Source organism: Felis catus, chromosome C1, assembly GCF_018350175.1.
Source record: "Felis catus isolate Fca126 chromosome C1, F.catus_Fca126_mat1.0, whole genome shotgun sequence".
NCBI lineage: Eukaryota > Metazoa > Chordata > Mammalia > Carnivora > Felidae > Felis > Felis catus.
The window spans coordinates 166,677,299-166,701,069 of record NC_058375.1 but is presented as its reverse complement, the minus strand read 5'-3'; the positions used below and the strand labels follow the sequence as shown (position 1 = coordinate 166,701,069).

Genomic DNA, 23,771 nt, shown 5'->3' with positions numbered 1-23,771 from the left:
TCACTGTTGTAAATAAGAACGAGGAAATCTATGAGACTCCTGAAAAGGTGCCCCAAGTTATTATGCCACATGCCAGTGAATCTGTTGGTCCAGTTATAAATATTGAAGAAAATGAAGAACGAGATAGTGTGAGAATAAGAAAGGATGATTTGAGAGAATTACAGCACTCTATTTCCACAAAAGTTGATGAATTCAAACCTGAACAAGAAGAAGAAAATGCACGATTTTATGAAAGTCCTTTCCAAAAGCATCCACAACGTTGCCCACCTTCATTTCTTCAAGAAATTGAATCTCAAGAAGTTTATGAAGGGGACAGCTGTAAATTTGTGTGTCACTTTCAAGGATATCCTCCACCCATAGTGACGTGGTACAGCAATGACATACCAATCCCCCGGAACCGAGGCTATATCTCTCAGACCTCGGAAAACTATTCAATATTAACTTTCTCTTCTGTTCTTCCTCAAAACGAAGGTTCTGTTACCTGTGTGCTGTTTAACCAATATGGAACGGTAAAAACAACTGGCACACTTAAAGTGAAAGCAAAACAAGGGCACAGTGTCGAAGCACATAGAGTCCCTGTGTTTCATGAGTACACGGATGAGGAAGAGGAGCTGGCATTGGTGTTTGACCAAACAAAAGGCATTCATCCATCTTTGAGACAAAAGGGCCAAACAAATCTCCATATGTTACACGCTAAACCCCCATGTCCTCCCTCTGCAGATGTAGAATTGCTTTCCTTCCCTGTAGAAATTCAGATAACAGCAGCTACTCCCACCCCAGAACAGGATAAAGAGTCCAGAGAACCGTTTCACCCCGAGGAGCTGGGAGCTAAAGCAAGACCTCAAGATGAAGCTTCTCGGTCACCAAAACACAAATTTATATTTTCGTCTGATATTACTAACGAGCCACCAAAAATGTTACAGGGAATGCCGAAGCATATCAGATGTGGAGAGGGGGGTTCCATAATACTTGAATGTTTGTTATCTGGTGAGCCTAAGCCAGTTGTAACATGGTTTCAAAATGGAGTCATGTTAAAGCAGAACCACAAGTTTCAGTTTGAAGAAGTTCATTTTAGCCACAGATTATATATTAATGACCTCAATTCTCAAGATTCTGGAAAATATAAGTGTGTTGCTGAAAACAATTCAGGAACAGCTGAGAGTGTTTCAGATCTGACAGTGGAACCTGACACTCACAGGGAATATAGTCGATTAGGAAATATTGGTGGAATTTATGCAAAATATTCCAAAAATCAACAAATTCAGGGAGAATCTGTGAGGGCGCGTTTTTATGATTACCCACCTGGTCCTTTTACTCCCCAATCCAATATAAAAGAATATTCTGTAAGGGAATGTTTTCAAAGCTTTGAGACAACTGAACAGATAGACCAGAAAGCCCAGGTTCATTGCACATATTCCAGAGAAAAACTACCTAGATTTATGCAGGGTGCTTCTAGAGCCACAAAAATTAACAAGCCTGTCAGAGCCAAACTCGTACAATATCAGGGTGAGGGGAAAGAGGGACATATAAGTGAAAAATCAAAGCGGTACCAAGTAGAGGGTACTGTTTATCCATTTGTCGAGGATATCAGTGAAGTTAAAAAAATTAGAAAAGAGGTAAAAAATGATTTTGGAAAACTTGAAGCAGAAAGGGAAGAGGTGCAAGAATATGCCCTACATGACTATTTACCAAATATCTACTCTGAGAGAACTTCTGATAGTTATGATACAAAAGATCCATCTGTCATTGTGTATGAAGAACCCCTGGGTGAAGAGAGGTATTACCCAGGAAAAAAAGTGAAGCATAGAATCATTGCATTTGAAAAGTTACAACGTGTAGAAAAAGGGGTTCTAGAAAAAAGACTGACCAGGAAATTTGTCAATCCTCCTCAAAGGAAGCTTGGTGACAGGGATTTTCCATTGAAGCCAAGAGACTCAAGATCAAGTAACCTAAGTCAGGCAGAGACAATGTCTCCAAACACTGAACCAGATTCCTCTGACATTGTGATGAATTTAAAGCTGCTTTCTTCTCAAACTCTTAAGGAATTTGAAGTACAAGAGAGGGAACAACCAAAAGAAACAGGTCTTCTAGATCAGTCTACAATTTCTGAAAGGACTGAACATGAAGTACCTCTTACATTTGACTTAAAGCAATTCCACTCTCAAATAGAAAATGCAAATATAAAATTCCAAGCATTAGATGGCAGTCAACCAGAAGCATACTTTAAAATCCAGCGTCCTGCTTCTGAAATAGCTGGTGCTGAGAACATTGTATTTGATCTAAAACAAATGTATTCTCATATAGGAGATCCAGCAAAGGAGTTTCAAGGGCAAGAAACTAGGCAGCAGCAAACACCTTACCAAGAAGAAATTGCTGGCACTGAGACATTGCAATCCGAAACACAAAATACCTCTAAAAGTGTGCAAGATAACATATTCACCAATCCAGAAATTTCTTCCAGTCAGGGGTTTTCAAATAGGACTGTGATGGAGAAAAGTCATTTGGATGAAAATACCTTTTATTTGGAAAAACATACACAGGAACACAATTTAGAAATTTCACATACTGATATTTCTCTTAAATCATTTTCTGAAGAAACCCACAGTGAATCATGGGCCCCACTTCAAACCTCATCTACTGATGTTGGAGAAATGGATATTTCTGAGAAAAAAAGTTCTCTAGAAAATGGAGATAGAAGTTTCATTTCACATTTGAAAAAAGCAGCAAGTGAGGAAAAGCTTTTAGAGGTTCATGAAGTGGAAGAAGAGCATACTTTGGAACCAGAATTGGCCCCATTTCAAAAGCAGGGTGGAGAGACACAGGGATACGTCACTGGAATTTTGGGAGACCACGAAGGTGGTGATGATCGTGAGGCAGCCACATGCCACAGAAAAGTCTCCTTGAGCTTTCCATTCTTGACGACTGAGGAACAGCAGAATCCAAATGAACAAACTAGTGAAAAAAGTGATGCCTTTGGAAAAGAAAAATGCTATGAAGAAGTTCAAGTTCAGAATGAAACTTGTTTCTCCGCTACTGAAGAAGGAAAGATAGAAACTTGTTTGTCTGAAAATCTGCCTAAATTGGATGAAGCACATACAGCAGAAGTAATGGACTCTGAGACCTCCCTAACACAATACTTACTTGCTGCTGGAAAGCACCAAGTTCCTGAAATGAAAGACACCACATGCAAGGCAAAGCATGTTCAGAGTGAATCAATCACATCAATGGAGGTTGAAGAAGTAACTTTCAGCACTGTGTATGAATATTACAACCAACAACAGGAAACATTAGGTCGCCCATTTTCTCCTGAATCTGATATTTCGATTGATGTGGGAAGTACAAGCAGTGAAGAGATCCCTGAGTTAGATCAGTTTTATACCCCACCATCCTCTGTTGAACATTTTGAAACTCCAAAGTCTCCTGATTTATATTTTACTCCTTCAGATGCAACTAAACAATCCTCAACAAATTCAGGAGGTGAGACTATTGCAAGAACCACACCTTTAGAGGAAGCTGCCGAAAGGTACTCAACACCTTCCGAAGGCGAGGTAGCAGAGAGATATTCCACACCCCCAGGGGAGACACTAGAGAGATATTCCACACCCCCAGGGGAGACACTAGAGAGATATTCCACACCCCCAGGAGAGGCATTAGAGAGATATTCTACACCCCCAGGAGAGACACTAGAGAGATATTCTACACCTTTAGGAGGAGAAACGGTTGAAAAATATTCTATTCCTACTGGAGGACCAAACCCCACTGGAAACTTTAAAAGATACTCATCAAAAACAGAAAGGGAGGACAGTACACCAAATGAACATTTTCATACACCTACAGAAGAGAGAAGTTCAGCTTATGAACTATGGCGTTCTGATTCATTTGGCACACCCAATGAAGCCATTGAACCAAAAGACAATGAAATGCCCCCATCTTTTATTGAGCCTCTGACCAAAAGGAAGATATATGAGAACACAACATTAGGCTTCATTGTTGAAGTTGAGGGCATTCCAGTTCCTGGTGTGAAATGGTATCGAAATAAATCTTTGCTGGAGCCAGATGAAAGAATCAAAATAGAAAGGGTGGGTAATGTGTGTTCTTTGGAAATTTCTAACATTCAAAAAGGAGAGGCAGGAGAGTACATGTGCCATGCAGTAAACATCATAGGGGAAGCAAAGAGCTTTGCCAGTGTAGACATAGTACCCCAAAGAGAAACAGCAGTGGCTCTCCCACCTCCAGTAACACATCAGCATGTCATGGAGTTTGATTTGGAAAACACTACATCGTCCAGAACACCTTCTCCTCAAGAAATTGTCCTGGAAGTTGAATTAAGTGAAAAGGATGTTAAGGAATTTGAGAAGCAAGTGAAAATAGTCACAGTTCCTGAATTTACTCCTGATCATAAAAGCATGATTGTGAGTCTGGATGTTCTACCTTTGAATTTAGCAGATCCAAGTATGGCTTCAAGGGAAGAAGAAGACAAAGATTTAAAAATTGATTTAGAAGTATTTGAAATGCCTCCTCGCTTTATAATGCCTATTTGTGATTTTAAAATTCCAGAAAATTCAGACGCTGTGTTCAAATGTTCAGTCATAGGCATCCCTAGTCCCGAAGTTAAATGGTATAAAGAATATATGTGTATCGAGCCAGATAACATCAAATATGTGATCAGTGAGGAGAAGGGAAGTCACACCCTTAAAATTCGAAATGTCTGTCCATCTGACAGTGCAACATATAGGTGCAGAGCTATCAATCGAGTAGGAGAGGCTATCTGCCGGGGATTCCTCACCATGGGAGATTCTGAAATGTTTGCTATGACGACAAAGAAAAGTAAAGTGACTTTAAGCAGTTTGAAGGAAGAATTAGTCCTAAAGAGCAAATATTCAGACAGCTTTTTTGAATTTCAGGTGGTGGAAGGGCCTCCCAGATTTATCAAAGGTATTTCTGACTGTTATGCACCTGTAGGTACTGCAGCTTATTTCCAGTGTTTAGTTCGTGGCTCTCCAAGACCCACGGTTTACTGGTACAAAGATGGGAGGTTGGTGCAAGGTACAAGGTTCAGCGCTGAGGAAAGTGGCATAGGGTTCCACAACCTATTCATAACAAGCTTAGTAAAAGATGATGAAGGTGAGTACAGGTGTGTGGCTACAAACAAGTCAGGAATGGCGGAGACCTGTGCGGCCCTCACCCTAACTTAGTTTCCTGTGCAATGTTTCGGTGCCTCAGTAAGTAGTGAATCGATTTGAGTGCTCCAGATTTCCCAAATTAGATCGATCCAATAAATTTCCAAATAGGTCTACTCGATTTGAATTCAATACGTGGAAAACGCCTGGGAAAACAGTTTCTCTCTGGAGAAATCTTGTGTTTGTAATACATGTAAATAGTCTGTCATCTAAGCTGTGGAACCATCACTGTGTCAACTCTGTTGTGAATCATCAAACGCAATTAAATATCTCTGTGGCCACCTAACTGTTTGTACTGCTGCTTTACCCTCGTTCCTCCTCCACAAAAGAGTTTCAGTAGAATGCATTCTCTTTTAGCAGATAAGCTATTTAAGTAAAGTAAAACGTAAGATGGAAGACCGTGTCACATGACCACGCGGACAACTCGGTAAGGTAAATTTCCTCTCCGCTCTGAGTGTAAGTCAGTTTTGAAATTATAACGTCTTTGCATCCAAATCCATGCATACTGACTTGGACTTAGAATAGACAAAACAACAGAAACCAGCTTCACCCAGTTGATGACTAACTCTATAATCTGTTTTACCTTGCGATCTTAATATATTTGTTTGGCTCTTTTACAAATATTTTCAGTATTAATGTCCCCCTTCTTAAATATTTTAATTCTTGCTGGTTTTGCAGGGACCAATGGTGCTTTCTTTTTTGGGTGGAGTTCATCTAGACATTTGCAAAATATGCAAAGAAAAATCTTTCCACTTTTGGGAATACCCTATTTTCTCAATTTTTAAAATGGCATCAAGTGTGAAATACAGCATTTGATATTGGCCTGGAGTGGGGGGGGGGGGTAGGGGTGGGAACTACTATATTACATTTATACACAGATTTTAAACCATAGACCAATTTCAGAGTCTTTAAAATTAGAAAAAAGAAGGGGGGACATTTTTAGTAGTGAGCAATATGGTAATTTGTATTTCAGATTATATGCAAATAAGATATTCAGCTTTCCTGTCATTTTTACTGAATTTCATTTTTAAAACTAGAAATTCATAAGTATTCAAATTTAAGATGTATATATGTTCCTAAAGTGAATTTGTTTTCAAAATTATAATTCTAATAAATTCACAGAATCCTTAAAAATGTGTCTATGTTATCACTGTGAACCTGAATCTTCTTACGGAAAGATGTAATAAATACTAAAAAATTCAGTTTTCTTAACTGAAAATGAGGAGTTGGACCAAAAGACCTCAGAGGTGATTGTTCAACTCTGTGATTCTGTGTTGTTCCAATGGTAACTTTTCTTAATATAGTTTAGGATAAATTTTAGTTTTGCAACAAATGATGAGAAAAACAACAGAATATAATACTGAAGTTGTGAATCTTTCCTCCGTCTAATTCTAAATTACTCACTGTTACCTAACAGCTGTATTTGTCCCTGCAGTGAGCAACTTTTATGTACCATGATCATATTAAACATATTGCTTTTAATTCTAAAAAATTTAACACTTCATTTAAATTTAATATTCAAAAGAATTCATATATTCAGGCTTTATACCCCTCCCCTACTTACCCCCCCCCCAAAAAAAAAAACCAAACATTTGTTTTACCTGTTTTGAGTCACCATAACTCATCCAGATATGCTATTGTGGAACAATCATTTCTGTTTCAACCAGTGAGCACACAATATCTGTGGTAATAAGTATGGGTATAATGTAATATATCACATCATCAATCCCTTTAGGGACTTAGGAATTTATTCTACTCCTAGTTACAAAATGGATGTTTCAATAAATTAGAAATTCAGGTCATAAGAAACATGACAATAGCTGGCACAGTGGGGGGCAGTTCAAAACCTGTTTCAGGAAAGAAGGAAGGAAAGGGAAAAGGACAAGGGAAGGGAAGGGAAGGGAAGGGAAGGGAAGGGAAGGAAAGGAAAGGAAAGGAAAGGAAAGGAAAGGAAAGGAAAGGAAAGGAAAGGAAAGGAAAGGAAAGGAAAGGAAAGGAAAGGAAAGGAAAGGCAAGGCAAGGCAAGGCAAGGCATTTTATCAAATTGACAGGAAGGAAGAATTTGATTTTGCTCGTTACAATTTTTAGTTTCAAATGCATTGAACTTGAGGATATTCAGAATAATAACAATGACTGAATAAAGAAAAGTAAGTCTTGGCTTACTTATTGTTGTAGATAATTGAATAGAATTTTTTTCTGAGTCAATGGCATATAACTTAAAAGCCTGAAATATTAATTTCCCTGATGCTGGATAAAGAATTCATTGTATTATGTATACTAGAGTTTAGACATAATTATTAGCTGCCACTACTACATGTATTTTTAACTATACCTTTCATGTTTGAGCACATTTGAATTTTATTTATTGTATTTTTTATGGTCAAAACACCATATTAGAAGTAAGGGAAAACAACTGAAAATATTTCAACATATTAGTGAATTGGGGTAATTTAACTATATTCACACTCATTCCCTTTCCAGGTATTTTGGGAGTTCAAGTGAAGGGAAAGTGGACATCAGTTATATGTTACAAATTAAATGTAAAGTTAAGTGGTGACCATTAGTGTATGAAATTAATCAATGGTTTTCTGGCTTACTAATTGAAAAAATAAATAACCAAGTATGTGGTGTACATGCTGTAGATAATGTTTGCCAGTACATTTAAAGCCAACAGACACTAGAGTCATGACTTCTAATGCTTCCACACCAGAACAGAAAGGAATTAAGGCCTGGCTATTCCATGTGATGCAAAGGGAGTGAATTAATAAAATAATAATACTTCTTTGGGGGAAGGTAATAAAACAATTAACAACAGAGCTGTTCTACATTCCTAACAGATTTAATGAAAAGCTGAATTCCTTGTTATCAAATTAAGCCCTTCGTCCTGTCATCCATGATCCTGTTTAAAGAATATCCGTTGTTCACTCTTTTGTTTTTCTGTTCCATAATGGTGTGTAGGTATTTCTCACACAATAAACTACAATCCAGTTTTTAATGTTGGAGTTGTTTTCTTTCATTTCTCCTTCTCCCATTTTCTTGACAACAAAAGCCTTATTATAAAAGCTTTGTTAAAATAATATAGCCATTTACACGGCAAAAGAAGGCCTGAATTTCTAGTAACTGAAAGAGGTGGTTCTCTTACAAATTCAAATTAAGTATTTTCTGTAGCCTCTTATTTTTAAGAGTAGCTTCACTTTATAAGCAGTAACTGAAACATAGATGTTTTATTTTGGAAATCATTGGTCTTCAATTTGAAGATAGATATCATTCTGAACTCAAGAAAATTCTTAAATGTAAATAACTATTCTGGATCTTTTTAGAAATTGATTTAAATAATCCTGGATTCTTTTATTATAAATATAGAGGCAGCAGGTTTTCAAACCTTATATCACAAAGAGGAACTCATAAAACAGCTTTAAAATTTGTAAACTCTAACCCAAGTGATGTGGATTGAAAGTTGCATTAGTACAGTATCTATAATTATATAATATGATATAATGAGCTAAGGTTAAAAAAATTAGGAATGTGCTTTTTGGTAAATCTCAAGATGCGCTAGCGATTCCAGGAATAAAGCAGAAGAAGGCCACCAGCTGGTACATAATTCTTTGACTTCTATATTTTTGTTGTTGTTAAGTAAAACTGATAATAAAATAATAATAATTTTTCCCCATACAGAGTTTTCTAGTTTTCTTCTGTCTGCTGAGGAAGAAGGATTCCAAACCAATAGCTCTGGCCTTCAATTATCTAATAGAAAGGAAACACTTGAACTTTTGTCTGAACCTCCAGTTCATTCAACGAAATTTGATTCCCAAAAGGAAGGCCATGTTCCAGTTTTCATCAAAGAAGTGTCAAATGTTGAAATAAGCATAGGGGATGTGGCTAAACTGTCTGTTACTGTCACTGGCATTCCCAAGCCTAAAATTCAGTGGTTCTTCAATGGAATGATGTTAATCCCTTCTGCTGACTACAAATTTGTTTTCGATGGTAATGATCATAGTCTGATCATTCTGTTCACCAAATTTGAGGATGAGGGAGAGTATACATGCATCGCCAGTAATGAATACGGACAGACAGTATGCAGTGCCTATCTAAAAATAAGTTCCAAAGGAGAGGGGCACAAAGAGACAGAACCAGAACCAGTGGAAGAAATTCTGGACAAGTTTGAAGGTCCCTGTCCTCCTTACTTCGTTAAGGAGTTCAAACCAATTCACTGTGCTCAGGGGCTCCCTGCCATCTTTGAGTACACAGTACTTGGAGAGCCTGCACCCACTGTCTTGTGGTTCAAAGAAAACAAACAGCTTTACACCAGTGTTTATTACACCATCATTCATAATCCTGATGGTTCCGGGACGCTCATTGTCAATGACCCTCAGAGGGAAGATAGTGGCCTCTATGTCTGTAAAGCAGAGAATAGGTGGGGCGAGTCCACCTGTGCTGCAGAGCTTCTCGTGCTTCTGGAAGACCCAGACGTGACTGATGCTCCCAGTAAAGCAAAGCCCATGCCAGAGGCTACTAAAGATTTTCCACCGATGTCGTTAAAGGATCCTGCCATTGAGGCATTCGACTCCGAGCAGGAAATTGCAGCTTTTGTGAAGGATACTGTTTTGAAAGCTGCTTTAATTGCAGAAGAAAACCAGCAGCTTTCTTATGAGCGTGTGATTAAAACCAAAGAACTGAGTAGCCAAGTTACTTTAGTGGCTGAACAACTGCAATCCACAGTCACGTTGGAGCAGAATATGCCTAATGCAGAGAGCACCAGGGAACTTCTTTCCATCAATGGCACTCTTCATGTTCAGTCTATCAAGGAACCGTCTCCCAGTTTACAGCTGCAGATTGTCCAGGCCCAGAAAACCCTCCCCAAAGAAGATATTCTAGTGCCTCAAGAGCCAGAGTCACAGGGGGTCCTATCAGATACTGAAAAAGTCTTCCCAAGTGCTCTCTCCATAGAGGAAATTAGTTCATTACCAGTGGAGCCTCTGAAAACATTATTAGCTGAACCTGAAGGGAGTTATCCACAATCTTCAATCGAAGAAGCTCCAGTCCATTCATATCCAACCTCTGTGGCTGAGGAAGTACTTTTACCAAAAGAAAAGACAGTATCTGCAATGGATACTGAGCAAAGAGTGATTCTGCAAAAGCAGGAGGACCAAAGTGTTCTCATCCTGAGTCAGAGCTTAGCTGAGGGCAGCACGGAAAGGTTCAAGGGTCTTGACATCACAATCTCTGAGGTCAACTGTGAGCCCCAGATCCCTTCAGAACACACATGCTCAGAAGGTGAAATTTTGATGGAAAGTACAGATCAACTGGAAAGTGCAGTGCAAGATTTTGCAGCCAGGACTGAGGAAGGCAAGTCCCTAAGGTTTCCGCTAGCATGTGAGGAAAAGCAGGTACTGCTCAAAGAGCACTCTGACAACCTAGCAGCGCCCCTGAACCAAACCAGTGAGTGTAAAAAAGAGCCCATGGTGATAAATGGTGTGCAAGAGGTGCAGGTAAGTGACGCTCTTTCTAAGGAAAGTTTGCTTTCTGGAATTCCAGAAGAAGAACGAATAAACCTCAAAACTCAGATCCGCAGGGCTTTGCAAGCAGCAGTGGCCAGTGAGCAACCGAGTCTTTTCTCTGAATGGTTAAGAAACATTGAAAGGGTGGAGATCAAGGCCATAAACTTCACCCAAGAGCCCAAACGCATTATGTGCACCTACCTTATTACCTCGGTGAAGTCGCTAACAGAAGAATTAACCATTGCTATTGAAGGCATTGATCCTCAAATGGCTAACTTGAGAATGGAACTTAAGGATGCTTTGTGCTCTATTATATGTGAGGAAATAAACATCTTAACAGCTGAGGATCCCAGAATCCAGAAAGGAGGCAAAACAGGCTTGCAAGGAGAAATGGGTCCTTTTTCAGTTTCACAGAAGGTCGAAACAATCAGAGAACCCGAAGTCGAATCTAAATATCTCGTCTCTGTGGAAGAGGTCAGCTGTTTCCATGTGGAAAGTCAGATCAAAGTTGAAGATACCACACCTGTCCCTGATGAGGTTGCTTCAGCTGCTATCCCTGATGAGACACCAGACCCATCAGAGGAAAAAGGAAAGTCCCCCGGAAGTGGTACCAGGGAGGTTGGCATCGAAGAGGTACAGGAAAACGAGGGCAGCTTAGTCCAAGAACATGGTCCTGTCATACACACGCCCTTGGTGGACACTACTATGGAGGAAGGTGACCCTGTCAACCTCACGTCATCCATAACAAATGCCAAAGAGGTGAATTGGTATTATGAGGGCAAACTGGTGCGTTCAGATGAAAAGTTCAAGTGTTTACAAGATCAAAATACATACATGCTAGTAATCGACAAAGTAAATACAGAAGAACATCAAGGAACATATACCTGTGAGGCCTTGAATGAACATGGACACACAGCAACTTCAGCAAAACTCACTGTGGTCAAAAGAGGTTGGATTTTTAAGGATGAAGTGGGTCGCGCTCTAACAATCACTGAATCGTAATGTTTTAGTTTTCATCACTGAGTTTTCACTTACCTGCCTCTGCCAGGATGCAATTTGTGTAGAGTAAGAATGACATCACAGACATAATCATGGTTATTAATTCTTCTCCTTTTTCCTGACTGCCTTACAGGGTAGTACATCATCTCCACGTTGCTATTTATTTTTAAAATAAAACGTATTTTCATATGTTTCATAATACCAACAGGTTTTTTTAGTTTACATTTACTTCAAAATACTTTAATAATATGCAATAAAAGCTGTCAGTGAACACCTAGCTCCTCTGAAATTGCCAGTCTAATCCCTAAACTCAAAATAACCATGATTAATTGTCCATTTGTGTTTCGTATTTTTACTTCTTTTTTGATGCTGTTTTCACTTCATCACTGTATTTAGTATATCACATTATGAAATGCTATTCACAGTGTACCTAGCCAGCATGGTATATTTAGAGTACATCATGTTGTTATGCATGTAAGCCCATAGCATCACCTTTTAATCATTTTTTTCACAATTCACTGCAGAGTAATGATTGAAGATGTTAAAAGCTACCTATTGTCTTCTTTTACCTTCAATGATTGTTCTCACGTTCCAGTCACTTGTCTTAAACTGCTGCAATCCATCTCATCAATTTCAACTGTTTTCCTTCATTAACAGCAACAGAAGTTAGAAGAAAGCTGGTGTGCCTGTTAAGGAGGCATGCTAATGGACTCTGCTTCCCTTTGCAGCCGCCCCAGTGATCAGGAGAAGAATCGAGCCCCTGGAGGTAGCTCTGGGCCACCTGGCCAAATTCACCTGTGAGATCCATACTGCCCCCAATGTCCGCTTCCAGTGGTTTAAAGCTGGCCGAGAAATTTATGAAAGTGACAAGTGTTCTATCCGATCTTCAAATTACGTCTCCAGCCTGGAAATCCTGAGAACCCAGGTTGTTGACTGTGGCGAGTACACCTGCAAAGCTTCCAACGAGTACGGCAGTGTCAGCTGTACGGCCACCCTAACTGTGACAGGTAAATGACATACGTCGAGGTGCTTGTCCCATTTCATACCATTGCCTGTTTTGTTCTTTATACAGGTGCAGGATGTCCTACCAACTGGAGAGACCAATAGCCAAGTTATAATACGGTGGCTAGGTACTGCAGAGTCTATAGGGGGACAAGAAATCATGATTTAGAGTCATATTTCTAAGAGCAACTAAAGAAAAAATAAAAATACATTATTTTGAAAACAACATCAAGGAATCAAGTGACCAGTGGCACCTGAAAGCTTGGTTTAGGGTGTTGTTTTGTTCATTCTATTTTAAAAAATGACTAGCTTTGTGGAAATGCCTCGGATAACTCCTCATTTCCTGGTGTGGCACTTAGTATGAAAAATTTCAGGACACTTTGGTGCTACTAAAAAATAAAGTCCCAATGTATTTAATCATTTGGAACCAGTTAACCAGTTAAGAACAGAATTACAAACTGAAAAAAGCCAAATCATAAGATGAAAGTTAAATCCTAATAAAAATACAGGACTACAAACTAGGATTCTCACCCTAGGCTTTATTATTAATTTAAAAATAAGGGCAACTATATAAATACTCTGTTCTCAGTTTCCTAATTGACCAACAGCATAACTTTTGAGTAGTTAATGCTCATTGAGTGTTTGAATTCCCTCATTAGTGAAAGAAAAAGAAAGAAAGAAAGAAAGAAAGAAAGAAAGAAAGAAAGAAAGAAAGAAAGAAAGAAAGATTAAAGAAGAAAGAAAATGTATAGCATTTTCCTTTTCTTTGTCTCTGTCTTTCTCTTTTGCTTTCTCCTTCCAAGGGAAAGTATGACTATAAACTATGGCTTAGAGGAGTGCCTGGGTGACTTAGTTGGTTAAGCATCTGACTCTTGGTTTTGGCTCAGTTCATGATCTCAAGGTTCATGAACTCGAGCCCCATGTTGGGCTCTGTGCTGACAGCACGGAGCTGCTTGGGATTCTCTCCCTCTCTCTCTGCCTCTCCCCTGCTTGCTCTCTATCTCTGCCTTAAACAAATGAACATTAAAACAAAACAAAACAAAAAAAACTATGGCTTAGGGTCTAGGTAGCAATTACCTGTGTTTTTGAGAGAAGCTATGCATTAAATATCTGGGAGGGACAGTCCCAGGTCTTTTCCAACAGAAGCATGAAGGGGAAAGGCAAAAACAGCACATCTCTTTGACTTGGAAAAGTCAGGGTTCCCTATAGCTTCCTCACCTCTGCAACTCTTTTACATATCAGAAAATATGAAACCCAGATCCCTGATAACCCATCTATTGGTTTCACTTTGTGATCAAAGAGTCTCCATGCAACCACTACATGGCAGTATTCTTAAGGACACTTTTGAAAACCTCTTCTCCCAAATTAGGCCAGTTCAGTAACAGGACTAATACCTGAACTTTCAAATAACAAGAGCAAAAGAAGGAAGAGATTTTTTTTTTTAATTGGAAAGGCTTCCTTCAAAGTGCAGAATGAAAATGGGAAATTACTGGTGTAAATATTTTTACAAGTTTGAAATGATTTAGGGGATGAATTCAAAGTTGGGCCATTTAAGGAGTTGCTGATGGTTGACATGAAGGTTAGAGCGACTTCACAACACTAACTTGATCTTCTTATCACTTAATGAATGTCCCTACTCTTCAGAAGAGTCAGGTGCATTTTCTTTATCTTCTTACACAGTCTTCTAATTTACAGAATTAAAGTAACAGCTGAATTACTTATCAAATAATTCAGACAACTAATCAACTACTAAAGTGGACAAATCTTTTAACTGTATTAAGTTGATGTTGCTGCTAGATAAAGCAACATTTGTTCTTTCCTTTAATAGAGACATAAGGTGTTGTCTCGCTCCTCTATAAAGAACTCACTCATCCCTTTCCTTGGACAGATCTTTTCATCTTATTATCCTATCTTAAACAATGTCTCATGTCTATCTAAATATAGAACTCATCTCCTCCCTTTCTTAGAATATATAGTTACAACAAGAGCTTCCGTGGAGACAAAATGTAACGTTGAAAAAATTTCTTTTGCAGAGGCGTATCCACCAAGCTTTTACTCCAGACCTAAGTCCATTACAACTTTTGTGGGTAAGACAGCCAAGTTCCTCTGCACAGTGTTAGGGACCCCCGTGATTGAAACCATTTGGCAGAAAGACGGCGCTGCACTATCGCCTTCCCCTAACCGCAAGATTTCAGATGCAGAAAACAAACACATTTTAGAACTCTCAAATCTTACAGTTCAAGATAGAGGAGTTTATTCTTGTAAAGCTTCTAACAAGTTTGGAGCTGACATCTGCCAAGCTGAGTTAATCATAATCGACAAGCCGCGTTTCATTAAAGAATTGGAGCCTGTGCAATCAGCTATCAATAAGAAGATCCGCCTTGAGTGCCAAGTAGACGAAGACAGAAAAGTTACAGTAACATGGAACAAAGATGGGCAAAAACTTCCCCCTGGGAAAGATTATAAGATCTATTTTGAAGATAAAATAGCATCGCTTGAGATCCCTCTGGCCAAACTAAAAGATTCAGGAACCTATGTCTGTACAGCTTCCAACGAGGCTGGGAGCAGCTCCTCTTCAGCCACAGTGACTATCAGAGGTAAGAAATGCGTGAATATTATCTTTCGCTTCCTTCTCTTTAAGGATGCCGCTGTTGAAAATCTTTGGCAAACAATGCAGCCCCTACATTTTATTATTAAAATAATTTCATCCAAGAAATTGTTTTGGTTTGGGGAAATCCTGGCATTGTTTGATTTTATGTTTTCAATCTTCTTTGGAAATCACTTTGTTCTTTTAAAGCTGTCTGCCATTAACAAAGCTTGCTTAAAATTTCTTCTAAGAACGTCGAGTGTCTAGGCGACCCTTGACTGTCTTCTTTTATAAAATTGTATTTTGTGTAAGTCGAGTTTGCTTGTTTTGTGTTTGTTTGTTTGTTTGTTTGTTTGTTTGTTTGTTTTTTAATTGAGAGACTGGGAAAGTGTTTTATAATCATGGAAACAGGGAGAGCTATTGAGTGCACCATAACCTTTACAGAACTTTCATCGAGATATTTTATGTGTGTTGTGTCTTTTGGTTGTAATATGTCTACTTTTCTTTTGTGGAGTTTATGCTTCAGATCTCTTTCCTTTTTCTTTTTTGTTAACTTCCTGTAGAGCCACCATCCTTTGTGAAGAAGGTGGATCCCTCTTATTTAATGCTCCCAGGTGAATCAGCACGCCTCCATTGCAAGCTGAAAGGCTCACCTGTGATCCAGGTTACTTGGTTTAAAAATAACAAAGAACTTAATGAGAGTAACACTATTCGAATGTCTTTTGTCAATTCTGAGGCTGTGCTTGATATTACGGATGTGAAAGTTGAAGACAGTGGCAATTACTCTTGTGAAGCGGTGAATGATGTTGGCAGTGACAGCTGCAGTGCCGAAATAGTTATCAAAGGTTTGTTTATTCAGAGTCCTTTGTGTTTCTGAGACAAGATTTTCTTTTTAATTGCTGGTAACCCGTTACTTATACGATGCTTTCGTGCTTTTGTAGAGCCTCCTTCTTTCATCAAAACTCTTGAGCCTGCAGATATAGTGAGAGGAACGAATGCCCTTCTTCAGTGTGAAGTCTCAGGCACTGGACCATTTGAAATTAGCTGGTTCAAAGATAAGAAGCAAATTCGGAGTAGTAAAAAGTACAGGTTGTTTTCTCAGAAGTCTCTGGTGTTCCTGGAGATATTTTCTTTCAATAGTGCAGACGTGGGTGACTATGAATGTGTTGTTGCTAATGAAGTTGGGAAGTGTGGCTGCGTTGCAACACATTTGTTAAAAGGTCAGTGCTTGAACATAATGATGCCTCTTTAATAAATTGTCAAGGTAGCTTTCCTAACCCATGGAAGGAAAGCTGGTGCCTTCTCGTCTCCTAATCTTTGAAAATATGTTTCACCTTTGGTTTAACCTGGGACCTTGGGGACAAAGCCAGTGACCTTCATCCAGTCTTTATTCTGAGATCACTGTAAACATTTAATCTCTGATAACAAAAGTGGATTATGGAATAATCTATCATCATTTTGTCAGCTGGTAACCATGTGTCTTCTATGCTTCTTTCTCTTGGATGGAGTTGTCATTCTTCTTAAATTTCAATATACTCTTCTAATTGGCCAACACCATGGGATAGCAATATTGGAAAGATAAATGTAATCTAGATTAAAACACTTAGATGTATATGGTGTTGAAAGTGCTTGGGAATTGATAAGTTTTGTCTGTTCTCTTTCTTTAACTAGAACCACCAACCTTTGTAAAGAAAGTAGATGATTTTACTGCACTAGCAGGTCAAACTGTTACCTTACAAGCTGCCGTGAGAGGGTCAGAACCCATTTCTGTTGCATGGATGAAAGGACAGGAGATCATTAAAGAAGACGGAAAAATCAAAATGAGCTTTTCTAATGGTGTTGCGGTCCTGATAATCCCGGATGTTCAGATTAGTTTGGGTGGCAAATACACATGCCTGGCTGAAAATGAAGCCGGAAGCCAAACATCTGTTGGGGAATTAATAGTTAAAGGTTCGTGTAGGAACATTTTTACTGAGAATCAATATTTCCATTTAAAGCGAAACCTTAATGCACTTTTCGGCATGCTAACCGTTTAATACCATTGTAGAACCTGCCAAAATCGTTGAGAGAGCAGAACTGATCCAGGTGACGGCAGGAGACCCAGCCACACTGGAGTACACGGTCACAGGCACCCCAGAACTCAAGCCCAAATGGTACAAAGATGGGAGACCTTTGGTTGCTAGTAAAAAGTATCGAATAAGTTTTAAAAACAATGTGGCCCAACTCAAATTTTATTCAGCTGAACTGCATGACAGTGGCCAATACACATTTGAGATTTCCAACGAAGTGGGCAGCAGCTCCTGTGAAACAACATTCACTGTGTTAGGTTAGTATCTTCAGAAACCTGTGCCACGAGTTCCCTTGAAACCCAACAAATGAGCAAAAATGAAACCACCGAGCCCTTTTCCATGCTCATCTTTCTTTTCTTCTTGTGCCATGAACAGATAGAGACATCGCTCCATTTTTTACCAAACCCCTGCGCAACATGGATAGCGTTGTTAGCAGTACCTGCAGGCTGGACTGCAAAATCGCTGGCTCCCTCCCAATGAGGGTGTCCTGGTTTAAGGATGGTAGAGAAATAGCTTCTTCTGACAAGTACAGAATAGCGTTTGTGGAAGGCACGGCCTCTCTGGAGATCAGCAGAGTAGACATGAACGATGCGGGCAATTTCACCTGTCGAGCCACAAATTCCGTGGGAAGCAAAGACAGCAGTGCAGCCCTGATTGTGCAAGGTTGGCTGGACACTTTGCATTTCATTCTAATGTAGACGATGTTCCAATTAAGACTTCTTCCCTTAGATCATGCCTCTTAACTCTTAGAAATTCTTTCTTCTACCCCTTCTTTAGAACCACCCAGTTTTGTAATTAAACCTGCATCAAAGGATGTTCTGCCTGGCTCAGCAGTCTGCCTGAAGAGCACCTTCCAAGGGTCCACTCCTCTCAAAATCAGATGGTTTAAGGGTGACAAAGAGCTTGTTTCTGGTGGGAGCTGCTATATTACCAAAGAAGCTTTAGAAAGTTCCCTGGAACTCTATGCAGTAAAAACCTCCGATTCGGGCACATATACCTGTAAAGTCAGCAACGTCGCCGGAAGCGTGGAGTGCAGTGCAAACTTATTTGTAAAAGGTCTGCATTGTTTTCTTGACATCTTTGTGCTACCATCGTTCTAGGTTCTTTCCTCTTCCTCATGTTTCTTCATAACTTCCTTCCTTCCACAGAACCGGCCATGTTTGTTGAAAAGTTAGAGCCATCACAGTTGTTAAAGAAGGGAGATGCCACCCAGCTGGCCTGCAAAGTAACTGGTACCCCTCCGATTAAAATAACATGGTTTGCAAACGATAGAGAAATTAAGGAGAGCAGCAAACACAAAATGTCTTTTGTGGAGTCCACTGCGGTCCTAAGACTTACAGACGTTGCCATCGAAGACAGCGGTGAATATATGTGTGAGGCTCAAAATGAGGCTGGCAGTGACCACTGTGGTAGCATTTTAATAGTCAAAGGTTTGTGTCTACCTTGCCCCTTGGTTTACCAAAATTGTGGCCCATAGCATAGATTCCTCCCTCATTAACTCAAAATAATTCCTCTTCTGTAGAGTCACCTTACTTTACCAAGGAATTTAAACCAATTGAGGTGTTGAAGGAATACGATGTCATGTTGCTCGCCGAGGTGGCAGGCACACCTCCCTTTGAGATCACTTGGTTCAAAGACAACACAACGCTGCGAAGTGGTAGGAAGTATAAAACCTTGGTTCAGGACCGGCTGGTTAGCCTGCAGATCCTCAAGTTTGTAGCTGCAGATGCTGGTGAATACCAGTGTCGGGTGACCAATGAGGTGGGCAGCAGCACCTGCAGTGCCCGGGTGACTTTAAGAGGTTAGTGTCAGTTCAAATGATGCACTGGCTCTTCTGCAGAATCAACTCTTCTTTAAAAAAAAAAAAATCTAGTTTTGGTGTAAAGCTGACATTGATTGAGAATTATTCTTCTATTAGAACCTCCAACCTTTGTAAAGAAGATCGAGAGTACCAGCTCCCTTCGAGGAGGCACGGCTGCCTTCCAGGCCACTCTGAAGGGCTCCTTGCCAATCACGGTGACTTGGTTAAAAGACAACGATGAAATCACCGAAGACAATAATATAAGAATGACCTTTGAGAACAACGTGGCTAGTCTGTACCTCAGTGGCATTGAAGTCAAGCATGATGGGAAATATGTCTGTCAGGCCAAAAATGATGCAGGAATACAAAGATGTTCTGCATTGCTCTCAGTTAAAGGTCGGTTCAGAAAGTTTGCCATGGGTTTTAGGAACTAATGCAGATGTAAGCCTTTTAGCAGAGTGATTCACAACCCACACCTATCCCTTTGTTTTCTACAGAACCTGCAACAATCACCGAGGAGGCTGTGTCTATAGATGTCACCCAAGGAGACCCAGCCACTTTGCAGGTTAAATTTTCAGGGACCAAGGAGATTACAGCCAGATGGTTTAAAGATGGCCAAGAGCTGACCCTGGGCCAAAAATACAAAATCAGCGTCAGTGACACAGTCTCTGTACTGAAGATTATTTCTACAGAAAAGAGAGATAGTGGAGAATACACTTTTGAGGTCCAGAATGATGTTGGCAGAAGCAGCTGCAAAGCTAGCATTAATGTATTAGGTTGGTATTGAAACGGGGTATCCTGTGCTCCTCCACATCTTACAGTTTCAGAGAAAATGCAGATTGCTGGGTTGACCTAACTTTTCTTGTTGTTTTCTGCTTTTTCATTGCATAGATCTTATCATACCTCCCTCATTCACCAAAAAGCTAAAGAAAATGGACAGCATTAAAGGGTCTTTCATTGACCTAGAGTGTATAGTGGCTGGGTCCCATCCCATAAGCATCCAATGGTTCAAAGACGACCAAGAAATATCAGCTAGTGAGAAATACAAATTCTCTTTTCATGACAACACTGCCTTCTTGGAAATCAGTCAGCTGGAAGGTTCAGACAGTGGGACATATACTTGTTCTGCCACTAATAAGGCAGGACACAACCAGTGCAGTGGCCATCTTACAGTCAAAGGTTGGCATTTTTTATCTCCACTTATCAAGAACTTCTTGCTCTCTCATTTCTTAATTCGCACCCTTATTGCTCCATTCCAAAATAAACCTGCCTTTCTCTTTTTACTCCTTTTTCTTTCATCCCAGAACCCCCTTACTTCATGGAAAAGCCACAGTCACAAGACGTCAACCCCAATGCAAGGGTTCAGTTAAAGGCTCTTGTGGGTGGTACTGCACCCATGACGATAAAGTGGTTTAAAGATAACAAAGAGTTGCACTCGGGAGCCGCTCGCTCAGTCTGGAAGGATGACACCTCCACCATTCTGGAGCTCTTTTCAGCCAAAGCTGCTGACTCTGGGACCTACATTTGTCAACTTAGCAATGATGTTGGCACAGCAACCAGTAAAGCCACTCTCTTTGTGAAAGGTCTGATCTCTGCATACACCTCTCTTGCTAGTCTAGCTTTTCCTGGAGGGAGGGAAGAGGCTTAAGAAAGCGATTTTGGCCTTTGTTTTACAAAAATGTTCAACATCACACTCTTTTCCCCATCTTTAGAACCTCCTCAATTCATTAAGAAGCCCAGCCCTGTATTAGTGCTGAGAAATGGACAGTCTACAACATTTGAATGCCAAATAACAGGCACTCCTGAAATCAGAGTTGCTTGGTATCTAGACGGGAATGAAATAACGGCCATTAAGAAACATGGCATTTCCTTCATCGATGGTTTAGCCACTTTCCAAATTTCTGGTGCCAGGGTAGAAAACAGCGGGACTTACGTCTGTGAAGCCCGTAATGATGCAGGCACAGCAAGCTGCAGCATTGAATTAAAAGTGAAAGGTTTGTGACCGGATCTCCTTTCCATTTGGGCTGTGCTGCCGGCCAGGCCCTGGGTCTTCCCTTGAGTAAGCCAGTCTCTGTCTTCCCTTTGAATCCTTAGAACCTCCCACCTTTATCAGGGAGCTGAAGCCTGTGGAAGTAGTGAAAGACAGCGATGTGGAGCTGGAATGTGAAGTGATGGGAACCGCTCCATTTGAAGTCACGTGGCTGAAGAATAACAAGGAAATCCGAAGCAGCAAAAAGTACACCCTAAGTGGCAGAGTATCTGTGTTTAACCTCCATATCACCAAATGTGACCCTTCAGACACTGGTGAATACCAGTGCATTGTATCCAATGAAGGCGGCAGCTGCTCTTGCAGTACTAGAGTCTCCCTCAAAGGTCAGTCATACGCAGGAGAAGCAGGCTACCATGCAGAAATTTGGTAATGCTCTTTAATTTTATGATTACGAGGAGAAGTTCAAATATCCCTCTTCTTTTCGCACTGTCTGATTCCATCACAGAACCACCGTCGTTCACTAAGAAGATAGAGAATGTCACTACTGTTTTGAAAACTTCTGCCACCTTTCAGAGTACCGTGGCGGGCGCTCCTCCCATCTCCATAACCTGGCTAAAGGATGATCACATTCTCAATGAAGATGATAACGTTCATATTTCATTTGTGAACAATGTGGCCACACTTCAGATCCGGGCTGTGGACAATGGGCACAGCGGAAGATACACGTGTCAAGCCAAGAACGAGTCAGGAATTGAGAGGTGTTATGCTTTCCTTTTAGTGCAAGGTTTGTAAGCCTTTCTCTTGAGAACTTAGTCTGTGGGGACAATTTCACAAGCACGCCTTAGTTCTCGTAGAATTATCAATGCAACTAATTTGCATTTTTAATTCTCACTGCAGAACCTGCTCAAATCCTAGAGAAAGCTAAATCTGTTGACGTTACTGAGAAAGACCCAGTCACGCTGGAGTGTGTTGTGGCTGGAACACCAGAACTCAAAGTGAAGTGGCTCAAAGATGGAAAACAAATTGTGCCCAGTAGATACTTTTCGATGAGTTTTGAAAATAACGTGGCCAGTTTTAGGATTCAGTCGGTAATGAAGCAAGACAGTGGTCAGTATACTTTCAAGGTGGAAAACGACTTTGGAAGCAGCAGCTGTGACGCCTACCTGAGAGTGCTAGGTTTGTATTTTGGCGCTAGTTGGCTTCTCTTCCTTATTTCTACTATTTAATACCCTTTGTAAACAAATGGCAGCATACTGATGGATGTGTTTTGCTGTTTGTGTTGGATAGATGAAAATATTCCTCCATCATTCACCAAAAAATTAACCAAAATGGATAAGGTTCTGGGCTCTTCTATACGTATGGAGTGCAAGGTTTCTGGCTCACTTCCTATCAGTGCTCAGTGGTTTAAGGATGGAAAAGAAATATCTACAAGTGCAAAATACAGACTTGTCTGTCATGAAAACACTGTGTCACTGGAAGTCAATAATCTGGAATTAGAAGATACTGCAAATTACACATGCAGGGTCTCAAATGTAGCAGGAGACGATGCGTGCAGTGGCATCTTAACTGTTAAAGGTTAGAACTTCTCTTCCTCTTCTTGATTCTTCTTTGTGATTGCTTTTTAAATGTACCACTCTTACCTTGTATTCTTTATAGCTAAAAGTCTTAATAATTCTGTTTCTTTAGCTACATATTTATTGAGTTCAAGAAATATACGGTCATCACCTCTTTTCAGAAATGTTTCTTATATGTCATATATGTCAAAATAGTTTACAAGGGATCTAATTAAATATATTTCTCTTAACATCTATAGAACCACCAAGCTTCCTAGTGAAACCTGAGCGACAACAAGCAATACCTGATTCTACAGTAGAATTTAAAGCAGTACTGAAAGGAACACCACCATTTAAAATAAAGTGGTTTAAAGATGATGTGGAACTTGCCTCTGGACCTACATGTTTCATTGGCTTGGAAGGGTCAACTACCTTCTTAAATCTCTATTCGGTGGATGCTTCCAAGACGGGACAATATACTTGCCAAGTTACCAATGATGTTGGTAGCGACTCTTGTACTACAATGTTGCTTGTGACAGGTGTGCAAGTTTGGTTGTTTTATGTGTCTGACCTCTGGCTCCTTTCTGTACAATGCATCTTCCCAATCAAGAAAGTACACCTCTCTCTAACAGTGCACCGTATTATGCCGGGCATTGTTCATCTTTTCCTCTTTCCTACATATTACCTAATGTGGCTTGTGTTATTTATATCGATTTTCCCATAATCTCCTCTTTCTTTCACTCTCTAGAACCACCAAAGTTTGTAAAGAAATTAGACGCATCCAAGATAGTGAAAGCAGGTGACTCGGCGCGACTTGAATGCAAGATAACTGGATCCCCAGAAATCAGAGTTGTGTGGTACAGAAATGAACATGAACTCCAAGCCAGTGATAAATACAGAATGACTTTCATTGACTCAGTGGCTGTCATACAGATGAACAATCTCAGTACTGAGGACGGTGGGGATTTCATTTGTGAGGCTCAGAATCCTGCTGGCAGCACAAGCTGTAGTACCAAGGTTATCGTAAAAGGTAGAAATCTCTTTCTTCTGTTCCTCGTTACCTAAAAACCTTCTTCTCCCCTGCTGTAGCAG

The 23,771-nt window shown here is 40.0% G+C and overlaps 1 protein-coding gene across 50 annotated transcripts in view; it reads left to right on the top strand.

Moving 5' to 3' along the window:
- Positions 1-23,771, top strand: part of TTN (titin) — a 277,310-nt gene that overhangs the window by 57,336 nt on the left and 196,203 nt on the right. For 46 of the 50 annotated variants that reach the window (XM_045034065.1, XM_045034059.1, XM_045034049.1 and 43 more), the window contains 22 exons: positions 8,856-11,627; positions 12,406-12,684; positions 14,713-15,276; positions 15,830-16,111; positions 16,208-16,486; positions 16,938-17,216; positions 17,314-17,592; positions 17,711-17,998; positions 18,113-18,391; positions 18,484-18,765; positions 18,858-19,136; positions 19,254-19,532; positions 19,634-19,912; positions 20,028-20,315; positions 20,441-20,719; positions 20,849-21,130; positions 21,231-21,509; positions 21,632-21,910; positions 22,024-22,302; positions 22,414-22,701; positions 22,940-23,218; positions 23,428-23,709. In XM_045034065.1, coding sequence (XP_044890000.1) covers positions 8,856-11,627; positions 12,406-12,684; positions 14,713-15,276; positions 15,830-16,111; positions 16,208-16,486; positions 16,938-17,216; positions 17,314-17,592; positions 17,711-17,998; positions 18,113-18,391; positions 18,484-18,765; positions 18,858-19,136; positions 19,254-19,532; positions 19,634-19,912; positions 20,028-20,315; positions 20,441-20,719; positions 20,849-21,130; positions 21,231-21,509; positions 21,632-21,910; positions 22,024-22,302; positions 22,414-22,701; positions 22,940-23,218; positions 23,428-23,709 — 8,955 coding nt within the window. The remainder of the gene's footprint in view (positions 1-8,855; positions 11,628-12,405; positions 12,685-14,712; positions 15,277-15,829; positions 16,112-16,207; positions 16,487-16,937; positions 17,217-17,313; positions 17,593-17,710; positions 17,999-18,112; positions 18,392-18,483; positions 18,766-18,857; positions 19,137-19,253; positions 19,533-19,633; positions 19,913-20,027; positions 20,316-20,440; positions 20,720-20,848; positions 21,131-21,230; positions 21,510-21,631; positions 21,911-22,023; positions 22,303-22,413; positions 22,702-22,939; positions 23,219-23,427; positions 23,710-23,771) is intronic. The other 4 variants (XM_045034072.1, XM_045034071.1, XM_045034074.1 and 1 more) reach the window with 2 other exon arrangements.